The 12,245-nt window shown below is 43.7% G+C and overlaps 1 protein-coding gene across 1 annotated transcript; it reads right to left on the reverse strand.

Moving 5' to 3' along the window:
- Window positions 1-1,875: 1,875 nt before the first annotated feature.
- On the reverse strand, window positions 1,876-9,984 carry polr1c (RNA polymerase I and III subunit C; the record flags this gene model as incomplete). The annotated part of the gene is given in 10 exon segments (XM_084470293.1): window positions 1,876-2,328; window positions 5,752-5,868; window positions 6,261-6,410; window positions 7,048-7,200; window positions 7,680-7,814; window positions 7,927-8,059; window positions 8,221-8,328; window positions 8,415-8,486; window positions 9,872-9,951; window positions 9,954-9,984. Coding segments are annotated over 10 exon segments (1,098 nt in total). The 3' UTR covers window positions 1,876-2,209.
- Window positions 9,985-12,245: the final 2,261 nt, after the last annotated feature.

A 12,245-nucleotide genomic window follows, 5' to 3' on the forward strand; every position in this document is an offset into this window, starting at 1 on the left:
TTGTCTATTACTTTATCTTGTATTGTTGCTGCTGTGTGGCTGTTTTGGAACCAAGCCATGTTGTGGATAAAACCCACAATCTAATACTCCAAAAAATGACAAAATACGAGAGGTCAAGAAGGACTAGGGTTGAATGATCAAGGCTTCATTGTCACTGCACAGAGTAATCACCTGAGTTGGTTTGCACAGAACTCCCGAACGGTCGCCAAGACCCGAATTATATTCCCATTGTGTTGCTCTGCCAACATGCCCTTGGCCAATCAAAATGCTCTAAACTACGGGCCTTCCCGTTCCCCGTTAGCATTTATCTTCCCGCCCCCGCTGTCCACAATACATTCAGTAATACTATATATATACAGTAATAGTCATTTTGCACGAATTACATTAAACAGGGTTACATATTAAACATTGTAGTGACATGAAGTTATAGATTACACATTAGTTATATGAAGTGAGGTCTTTCATTGAAGTCCATTCATCGCCTTGTTTATTAACCAGATTTTTAATCTCCATGACTTACCACGTGTTTAAGAGATGAGCCCTGTAAAACCAATATTCATTTAAACAGTAGCCTAAAACATGCATTGTAATAGTTAATAATACCACCTTATTTGTTTGTGGCATATACAGTCATAATCATAAAGCTGGTAGTGTCTGGTTTTAACAAAAGTATGGATTAGATAGTGAAGTCAGCCAGTTCACACTGCCAGAATACACATCACGAGAACATAAGGGGGGGAAACCGCAGGAGGGCGTCTCCTCTCACCGGGACGTGAGTCGGCCGTTTGAGGGGCCACTTAAACGTAAATGAGGCGGGGGTTCATCTTTTGTAACACGTGAATGAGGGACATTTGTTGACCAAAGAGAGCCAGGTCATATCAAGTGTTTAACATTTAGCTTCATTGTAACAATATTTATCTTATATTATTGTATGCTTTATACTTAAAGTGAACCTTACTTATACTTATAATCTAAGTGAACTGAGAAATATGCTGATATCATTGACTAGAGGAATGTCTGTCTGGTGGTCTCCGGTCAGCCCAGGACCCTCTGAGGTGTTATGAATGACAAAGGGCCAGGGCCCTCCCCACCCTGTTGACTCGGTTATTTTCCACTATTATTCCCAGAGATATCCTTTTAAACCTTCATTATTTTCTACCATAGCCTCAGAGTTTTACTCTTGTATACTTGTACAATAAGATGTAATAAAAGTAATTCTGATTCTGAAATACTCCAAAACCAAACTACTCTCATGGTGCATACAGCCTATGTACACTGGTGTCCACACCAATATTTTGTGTATATTAAGTGTGACACCCTAATGTCCCTTCTGCAATAAATAAGTAGGTAAACAATGTCTGCCTTTCGCTTGAAGTTATGGTAAATGTGGTAAATGTTATGGTAAAAATTTGCACGTAGCGCAGCAATCATGAAGACCACTAGAATACTTATTTGAACCACATTTAGCCTCAGCAGATCTGAAATATATTCAGATCACTGAAATATTAAATATATAATACTATATAAAATACTACTGTATGGAATAGATACATACTAGCTCAGAATGTGATTGTTGCATTGGAAGAGGAACAGCTCCCCATGTAGATATAAAGGGCTCATGCCAAGGTAACGAAAACATTCTTATTTTCATGGGAATATACAAGCATTAAAACATTTATGAATATTATATTCAATTTCTGCAGAGTCTGTCGCGCTAGAGGCTTATAAATGCTTTTGTTATTTTACCATTGCACATTCCGCTTAGGCGTTGAACTCAGGCCATGTACTGCCATCGTTCGCCAAAGCCAACCACCATGTAAAACCGTCATGACAACCATAACTCTGCACAAACAAGGAACAAACTCCATCTTGAACCACAACAACACCAGCCTCTTTATTCAGAATCCATGAATCGACATTTCACCTAGAATGCAGTTAGTCAACCTTAACTCATGTGGAAGCTGAGGAGATCTCAGAAGGAAGCACAAAATACAAAAAACAAAAAGCGCATATTTACATTTTATACTGGTACGTCCACAAACCAAGCAGAACTTGCAGGTTAAGTTAGTAGAGAAATCCCAAACTACACTTGTTGAAGTGCAGTATGGTCTCCGGAGGACCGACCAATGAAACGGGCCACAAGCACATTGCGGCCCACCTCATTGGTCATTCATTCAGTTTGTGGGCGGGACTTGGGAGTGGTTCCACTTCATTCCATATTTGAGGTGTTGAGCTCATTGAGGAACCGGGAGCACTTGGTCATGAGGACTTTGATGGCCTCCGTGACCAGAACATCCGGAGGCAGCACTCCAGACGACTCCACGGTGACTAGGGAGGAGAGAGGAGACGTGAGGATGGAAACAAGACCAAACAAAGCAGTAGTGGTTGCTTTTGACCACAATCAGTGTCATAAATATACGGCCCGCTAAGCCCTTTTAAGACTGTACCTGTGATTAAGGGCTATACAAATAAAATTTAATTGAAAATTGAATTTAATCGATAACCCTACAATTATTTCCAGGTGAATCAACCACAACGGAACCGCAATAAGCACAGGGGAAGCAAAGCCGATATGAGTAGTTAATAGGGTAACCCAATATTGCCGAACCTGGACCTCTCCAACTTCCTGTCCAAATATTAATGCGTATGTATTAGACAGGAAGTGTGCGTATGGCTGGGTGCTCGTTTTCCCGGGGTGCCACAGTGTCTGTATGATGTCAGGGGATGTTCTCGTGGGAGTAGGGGGTGATAATGGGTTTAGAGTGCCGGAGGTCGTATAATGTTTATTGGGGGGGGGTTCTGCTACCAGCGACCTGACAGGGCCCAGGCAGATCTGCTGTCTGTCTGCGTGCGTGTGCGTGTGCGTGTGTGTGTGTGTGTGTGTGTGTGTGTCCAGATAGGTGTCAAGAAGAAGGGATAGTTATGTGTTTGTTAATTCTGAGCAGCTTTCCCCCAGACAGAGGATATCCGTTAAGTGAAGGGTGCAAGGACGAGTGTTTCTGTTTTCTTGACTGTGGGGAGAGGAGGGGGGTAAAGTTGTGTTTATTGGGGGTCAGCAAATTTACCAAACATCAGTGGATGATTCAGGGTTGTGGGGTAGGCCTGTGGGTGTAGAAATGTGTGGGTTAAGGAATTGGATGTGTCCAGATAGGAGTCATGAGGAAGGGGGTGTTATGTGTTTGTTAATTCTGAGTGGCATTCCCACAGACAGTAGAGGAAAGTTTATTAAGTGCAGGGTGCAAGGCCGAGTGGGGTCTGTTTTCTTGGCTGTGGGGAGAGGAGGGGGTAAAGTGGTCCATCCAGAGATTGTATAATGTTTATTGGGGGTCAGCAAATTTACCAAACATCAGTGGATGATTCAGGGTTGTGGGGTAGGCCTGTGGGTGTGAAGGATTTGTATATGTCCAGATAGGAGTTATGAGGGGGTTATGTGTTTTGTTAATTCTGAGCAGCTTTCCCGCAGACATTAGAGGATGTTTGTTAAGTGCAGGGTGCAAGGCCAGGGTGTAGGACTGTGTGTGTGTGTGTGTGTGTGTGTGTGTGTGTGTGTGTGTGTGTGTGTGTGTGTGTGTGTGTGTGTGTGTGTGTGTGTGTGTGTGTGTGTGTGTGTGTGTGTGTGTGTGTGTGTGTGTGCGTGCGTGCGTGTGTGCGTGCGTGCGAGAGAGAGCACACCCGCCGTGGTGATGTTTGGCTCGTTGTGGGCTGTCAGCATCTGCCGGGATGGACGAATGTGCTTTGTGTGTCAATATTATGTGATGTATGAAATTCAGGTAGTGCATTGCGTGTCAAAACCTTTCCACAAACATTTGACTCATCCATTGCTTTGTAGTGTTGTTTTATTCTCATATAGAGGATGATTCAACAGTAAATGATCACTTCCAGACCCTTTTTTTGTAAATGATTCAGTTTCCAGACTGTAGGAAATGGCTGAACTAATTATAACTTTAACATTAAGGATTCATGTGTTCACATTATAGACATATTCAGCATCAGAATGCAGTGAATTGACTACCATGTTTTGTGATTGGTGCCCAGGTGCTTTGCCTACTGTTAAGCAGTCCAGTTTCAAAACGAGTTGTCGAGGATTTAGCTTGCGCAGATCCATTGAGATTTTCAAATGTATAGTATCTCAAATATCTGATCTTCTATTTGCATTCAACTATCTGTTAATAAATGCAAACGATAGTTACATCATCACGTATCCCACAAGTGTTGAGGTAGCAAGACAACAGACTGACGACAAACTGCCAATCTAAAACCAAATTGAATCTAATCTAATCTTCACTAACCTAATCTATACTAAACTAAACAAATCAAACCTCATCTATGATAAATGTATGTAATCTAGACTAAACTAAACTCATGTGTATGATTTCTTATCTACTGTACAATCAAATCTACAATAAACAAATCTAATCTACAGTACATTTATCTGATCTAACCTAATTTAATCTAATCTTCACTAAACTAAATTAATCTACACTAAACCAATCTAACCTACACAAACAAATTATCTAACGTACACTAACTAATCCAACTCTACCTATTATAACTACACTAGACTAATGTAATCTAAACCAAACTAATCCACACTAATCTTATCTACACTAAACTAATGCAACCAAATCCTATTTACACTAATCTCATCGAATACACTGTGCTATTATTTCACTAATAATTCAGTTATCTATGCCATTTTGGAATAGGATAAGATTTTGTACTTCCGGCCGTCACTGGATTTTAGACATTAGAGTCTAATGTCTGCGGGAAAGCTGCTCAGAATTAACAAAACACATAACCCCCCTTCCTCATAACGACTATCTGGACATATACAAATCCTTCACACCCACAGGCCTACCCCACAACCCTGAATCATCCACTGATGTTTGGTAAATTTGCTGACCCCCAATAAACATTATACAATCTCTGGATGGACCACTTTACCCCCTCCTCTCCCCACAGCCAAGAAAACAGACCCCACTCTGCCTTGCACCCTGCACTTAATAAACTTTCCTCTACCGTCTATGGGAATGCCACTCAGAATTAACAAACACATAACACCCCCTTCCTCATGACTCCTATCTGGACACATCCAATTCCTTAACCCACACATTTCTACACCCACAGGCCTACCCCACAACCCTGAATCATCCACTGATGTTTGGTAAATTTGCTGACCCCCAATAAACACCACTTTACCCCCCTCCTCTCCCCACAGTCAAGAAAACAGAAACACTCGTCCTTGCACCCTTCACTTAACGGATATCCTCTAATGTCTGGGGGAAAGCTGCTCAGAATTAACAAACACAACTATCCCTTCTTCTTGACACCTATCTGGACACACACACACACACACACACACACACACACACACACACACACCTGCCTGGGCCCTGTCAGGTCGCTGGTCGCAGAACCCCCCCAATAAACATTATACGACCTCCGGCACTCTAAACCCATTATCACCCCCTACTCCCACGAGAACCTCCCCTGACATCATACAGACACTGTGGCACCCCGGGAAAACGAGCACCCAGCCATACGCACACTTCCTGTCTAATACATACGCATTAATATTTGGACAGGAAGTTGGAGAGGTCCATGTTCGGCAATATGGGGTTACCCTATTAACTACAGATATGTATCTGGTGTCACATCGGATGTCTCAAGCCCGCGTGAGCTGTGGTTAGTTAGACCTAGTGTGACCATACCCTGGAGATGAAGTGGTCTGGGTGGTGGGGGATAACTTACAGATGAAGTGGTCTCGGACCCGGGCCAGCTTCACCAGGTTCTTGAGGTCTTCATGGCGAAGGACCTCTCTGCTACACGTGTCCAGGCGGCTGTTCACCACCTTGGCAAACTTCTTCCCTGAACACCAAACCACACCTTAGTCAGACAGTAGTCAGACAACTATTTTAGCCCTAGCCACCAAACGGATCCATCCCAGCTGGCTAACTTGGACGTCTGTCTAACGTCCAAATTAGCGGTGTATTCTCAGAACAAAGAAAAATCGGCCAGCCAATCCTGGCTGGCCGATTAAAACATAATAGTTTAATTAAATAAATAAAACATAATAGTTTAATTAAATAAAATCAATAATATTTGATATCATCAAAAATGGGACTGTCTTGGTTGGGGTCATGGAGGACCGACCCTACAATACTACATACATACATACATACATACATACATACATACATACATACATACATATGGAACCAGAGTGCATCATGGGAGTTGGAGTCCCGGGGAGGACCTACCGTCTCGGTCCTCCAGCTCCATGACCCCGCGGGAGAAGCAGCCTCGGAGGCGCTCAGCCTTCTCGCCCTCCACTTCCTCCAGCAGCGAGATCTCAGGCAGCAGCCGGTAGCTGGCCGTGGCCACCGGGGAGAACTTAGCGTGGTCCTGACCTGGGGGGGGGCGGAGATGGACAGGTGAAGCCCCCGTATCCACCTGGTCATGTGCTCACTCAACACAGTGCTTCACAAGCGCTCCAAGGCTCATTGGCTCCCCAAAAATCCCCCAGAATCATTGATTTAGTCAACTTTAATCCAAAGTGATTTGGATGATTGAGGTGCATGTCATTAAGGCACACGTAGGTGATGCTCATGTAATTTTAGGCGGCATGTGGCTCGGGAGGTAGAGCAGGTTGACTGGTATCCGGAAGGACTAGGTCGCGAGTGTCGAGGTGTCCCTGAGCAAGACCCCTCACCCTAACAGCTCCCGACAAGATGGCTGTCGCCTTGCATGGTTGACTCCGCCATCGGTGCGTGAATGGGTGTATGAATGGGTGAATGTGATGCAATATTGTAAAGCGCTTTGAGTGGCCACTAGTTAGAAACACACTGTATAAATGCATTCCATCTACCATGCTCTGAGCATCTTAGCTCAAGGATACCTACAGCCAGGGCTGCAGACGTCTGGGATCGAACCCAGTACCTTTCGGCTGGGAGTCGACACCACTAGACTATCCATCCCCGGTCATCTGACCTAGCGCCCTAGCATCTTCTCCCCGGGCTACCGCAGCTAGCACTAGCGCCTGCTCACCGATGCCCTTGACACAGTGCATGACGATGTCCAACTCCTGGCCCGGGCGCAGCTGGGCCAATAGGATGTCCCCGTGCACCGGGCCGATGTTGAAGTCCGCGAACACGTCCGCCTGGTTCCCGATCGGAACCCACTTCATGTCCTTGGAATACACTGAGAGAGACAAGTCTGTTACTGTGGCTTCTTTACTTGGAATACACAGAGAGACAAGTCTGTTACTGTGGCTTCTTTACTGGCTTTAAGTAAGTACTGGCGAAGTAAGTGGAATCCATTGACCCCAGGTTGGTACTAGGGTACTGCGGTAGTACAGGTATGAACCAGATAGATGTAGTACTGACCCAGGTCAAGAGTAGGGTACTGTAGTACAGGTCAAACCAGGGGATGTACTGACCCAGGTAGGTACTAAGGTAGTACAGGTAGACCCAGGGGGTATAGTACTGACCCATGTGGTTGAGGTAGACCCAGGTGTGTAGCACTGACCCATGTGGTTGAGGTAGACCCAGGGGTGTAGCACTGACCCATGTGGTTGCGGTAGACCCAGGTGTGTAGCACTGACCCATGTGGTTGAGGTAGACCCAGGGGTGTAGCACTGACCCATGTGGTTGAGGTAGACCCAGGTGTGTAGCACTGACCCATGTGGTTGAGGTAGAGCTCCCGGGGGTCCGCAGAGTCCTTGGTGGCGCGGGGGTTCCGGCTGCACTTGACCTTCAGCTGCAGTTTGATGGTGTCTATCTCCGAGCCCTCCTCGTCATCCTCGCCCTCGTTGCCTGGCAACACAAACACAACCAGATGTTCCAGAAGGTACAGAAACACAAGAGAATCCAGAAACATCACAAGAGGTTCCAGAAGGTTACCACAAAGAGTAAATAAGCGTCTTACCAGCGTCACGGTACTCAAACAGACGTGGGTCTGCCTTAATGGGTACGAGGCCCAGCCGGTGGGCCAGGATCTCATCCTGTACGATGGACGTGTTGTTGTAGATAAACACCTTCTCTACCGCCATGGTCGGCACCTGGGAGGGTCAGGACAGAACAGGTCAGAAGACAGACAGAGCCTGGGCAATACTTCAATATTAAGGCTGTGGTTAATTTACAAAATAAGTTTTTTTTTGTACATTTACATTGATGATAAACTACAAGTATTTTGTATTATGGTATAAGTACTATGTCACACCTCGGCCAGTAATATCCTTCTGAAGGCATTGGCGATGGAAGCGTCGATGCCGACCATGTCGAACTCCATGGTGTTCTCGTCCATGTCCACAATGTCGATCCTGAAGTTCTGCAATATAAGGGTCATATGGTACTTTAATATCCGACCAAATCGATATGACTTGAACAACATTTAGAAGTAATTCACCTGCTTACCTTTTTAAAGTTAGGCATGCTCCACGAGTCATCGTAACCCGGGTAGTTTCCTGGGTAGTCTGTCGTGTGAACCTGAAAATTCAACATGAGAAAAATCCAATACAAAGTAGACATGTCGGCGCATGGGCATTTTCTGATAACAATGTGTGTGGTTGCATGAGCCAAACTCGTTGAGTGCGCAATATTCCTTGAGCATGCAAACACTAATGCTAGCAAGGCTAATGAGCCAAAGCACGGCAAGTTTCAAATCCATGGGCCACTTTGAAGCAGTAGATTACTTTTGAAGACCAGCTTCACCCAGTTTTTATACGTGTACCAACTTTGAGAACTCGCTTGTTCACCTTCGAAATTGTTGAAGCCAGGATTTTCTCCAAATATACTTTGTTGAGGAATGTATTCATGTATTAATAAACAGATATGGTTTCCCTTCATTCTGTTTCCATCCCCCTACCTGCCAGATCAATGTCTCTGACCCCCACATTTTGTTGATCAGACAATACGTTGATTGATTCCATCCGGAGGGGTTGGTACTAGCATCAAAAGGCCCTTCCCTTGTCTCACAGCTCAACTATACATCCCCCTCAGAGGGGGATGCGCAGTCTGCGGCCCATCTTGCCCAAGTATCACACCCTGCCCATTGTTAAACCTACAGAGGGTGTATGCGGCTTGGGATTGGCTTGATTTGAATAACGGTAACCTATTAGGAGATCAGTGGGCTACACCTTTTTGTATTTTAACAGGTAATGTTTGGAAGGTAATTGGAAGGTTATAATGGTGGCTCATTTACAGCCAGCCACTCTGTAATAACTTATAACTAACTAACTAATTATATTATACAAATTAATTTTTAAAAAGTCTGCCATGCTTGGGCTCTGAAAGTAGACGCCCATTGACGCCCATTGCATCGATATACGTTATGTCAGACCTTTTGGTAGTGGTTTGTTTTTTCAACCATAAAAACTGTAGATAATAACGCAAAATAGAGAGGAATAAAAGTAAGAAACATGACAACAAAAAATGTGACCCGTCAGTCCCTTAGTTAGGGGATGAGTGACTGAGCCAACAAGCAACTCATGACCAGATCCTCGACCTATGAGTGGTGGTCCCGTTCCTGTCAGCTCTAGTGATGGTTAGTTAATGGTTATGCCTACCACTGATCATCTCCTTTCATTAGGCCGACTACTCATCGCTCAACACTCTGATGCAACACGTTTTATGGAATAACACCATCTGGTACAGTCCATTAAGCCCAATGACACACAGAAAGCTTGAGTTGTTGGATAAATGTCAGCCCACACACTATACGCACGTTACCATCACTTCCAGCACGTTTGCATGTGCATGGGTGCCCAGAAGGATAAACAGTCTAAACCAGCGGACAGAATGCCTCACAGAAGCCGGGATTGACTTAACAACACCTCTGTAGGAGAAGGAGACCCAAATATGAAGTGCCTTACATTTTTTACGCCGAATTCTTGCAAAATCACCCGAGTCCTGATCTCGTCCACGATGCTCATGGGTGCTGCCATCTTGTCCCTCTATTTACTGGATTGCACAAACCACGCCCCATTTCAGATGACGTAGACAAGTAAACGCCCAGTTTGGTGACGCAGACGCTCCCCAGGTGTGGCGAATTATGGCACATTCGGCTTGCCATACATTCTGCCGGCAATTTGAATTCGCCCTGCAGAAGGGTCTGTACAAAGTGACTGATAGAGATAACAATAGTGAGTGATAGAGACTAATGAAGAACATTTTGTGCATTTAATACTGCATACCTGTATCAATGACATACGGAAGCATTAGTACCTGACGTTAAACAGTTGCACGATAAACCTTTATTTCAGCCTTTATTAGTGACAGCAATAACAAATGAATTGCAGTTTTAATATTTTGGGCACAATAAAAGGCAAACGTTTCATGCTCCATAAGCATAAAGTATGCCTAATACTAGGCCAGCTATACCACCTTTTCTTATATGGACATTTTCTGGATTTCATCCGGCTTAATAGCAAGGATACTCGGTTGATCTGAATAAGACTTCTTCCACATACCAGGAACCTTCAAGAATAGCTTCTGAAAAGCAGCATTACCTAAAGCAGTTCAGATAATGACCTGGTTGCAGCACATTTTGTTATAAATAATAGTTACAACTTGTAGAATAAGTCTTAATACAGTCTGATTTGCCATAGTGTTGTTTTTGTAAATATGATTGTCTTGTAATGGCAGAAGGTGACAAGCCATAGCATTTGATTGTGTCAAAAATGTTTTTAAAAAAAAGTAACTACAGTTAAGTAGTTACTTTGTTACTTTTTTATATTTTTATATAGGCTACTTCAAATGTATTCTTAAAGTGTATATTATTTTAAGGTAAAAATAAAAGTACACGGCAGACTGCCACGTGCAGCGCCTCATTTGGATGTGTCTGAAGTCTTGGAGCTTGACTTCCCTACGATTCCCCTACAAATGGGCCTTGAGCTTGTTTGGAGGTTGTAGCAGGGGAGCAGCTACTGGTATACCATCGTCCGCCAGGATACGTCCTCTAGAACCGAGCGCGGGGCTTCGGGTAGGACACACATGGAGCAGAGGGAGAGAGGGGACACCCGCCTAGCCAGCCAGATCAGCCTAACCCTAGCGATCAATGGGGTGACAGATGTCGCAGCACGATCGCCCTCACATCCAATAGCCGCGAGAGCGATGCTTGTTTATATACCTCTCTGTGTGCATACTTGTTTCAGTCAAGGTGTCGCATAATGCTAATTACGTCTTGTATGTATTGTTGAGATAGATTTTTGATAACATGGTCAGTTAATCAGTGTTGTATGTCGTATTTGTCGTTGTATTTATTAAAACAAATACAAGTTAGAGTTATTTCCCACAATCCATCACAATGGTATGCACATTAGCCTATTTGTCATTGGCCAGGAGAGGTCGACGTTTCTAGTCCACTGGTCCACTCAGTCGACGGCCTGATCAACTGTTACATAACAAGAGAAACATTCTCACGCTTCATTGTTTACGTTACCTAATTTCTTGTTGTTGCGAGTTGGAGAACTATTTCTATATTTGTAAAAAAAAAAAAAAAAAATTGTATTTTATAATAAATAACATTTATATTCATTCTATATTCACAGTTTGACGAAGTGCATTCAACAAGCCGCGACGAGTACGAACAACTTCTGGCTGGTAAATTCGATGCAAGAATAATCTCAATAATCTCATCTTTCTAACCTTTGCACCATTTCTCATTCCCGCCCATTGTATATCAGTTGATTCACTTACTTGTTAAAGATTAATCTACCTCTGACCTACAATATCATATTTCTTTCATATTGTGCAGCCAATAGGACACATATGAATGATATTTCTGATATGTTATATGTTGGTTTGATGATGGTTTCACGTTGTTTCTTGGTAGATGGAGTGCTCATATTTGAACAGGTCCCAATGGTGGAAATTGATGGCATGCACGTTGTTCAGACAAGGGCAATCTTGAAGTAAATTGCAGAGAAATACAATCTCAATGGACAAGACATTAAAGAGCGGGCAATGTATGACATGAATACACATGTTCTTAATGCTGCAAGTCTTATGATGTTTTTTAAATAGCCATGCCATTTTGGTGCATGATTTGCAAGTCAATATCACATGAATATCAATATTTGTTTTACTTTTCAGGGTCAACATGTATTCCGAGGGGCTGATCGATCTCATGGAGATGATGTTTTTACCCCTCACACCGCCTGCAGAAATGAAAACCAAGCTGGAAGGGATAGAAACTAAAGCAACAGGCCACTACCTGCCTGTGTTTGAAAAGGTACCACAGCGTCA

Source organism: Micromesistius poutassou (genome assembly GCF_964030765.1).
Source record: "Micromesistius poutassou genome assembly, chromosome: 7".
NCBI classification, from domain to species: Eukaryota; Metazoa; Chordata; class Actinopteri; order Gadiformes; family Gadidae; genus Micromesistius; species Micromesistius poutassou.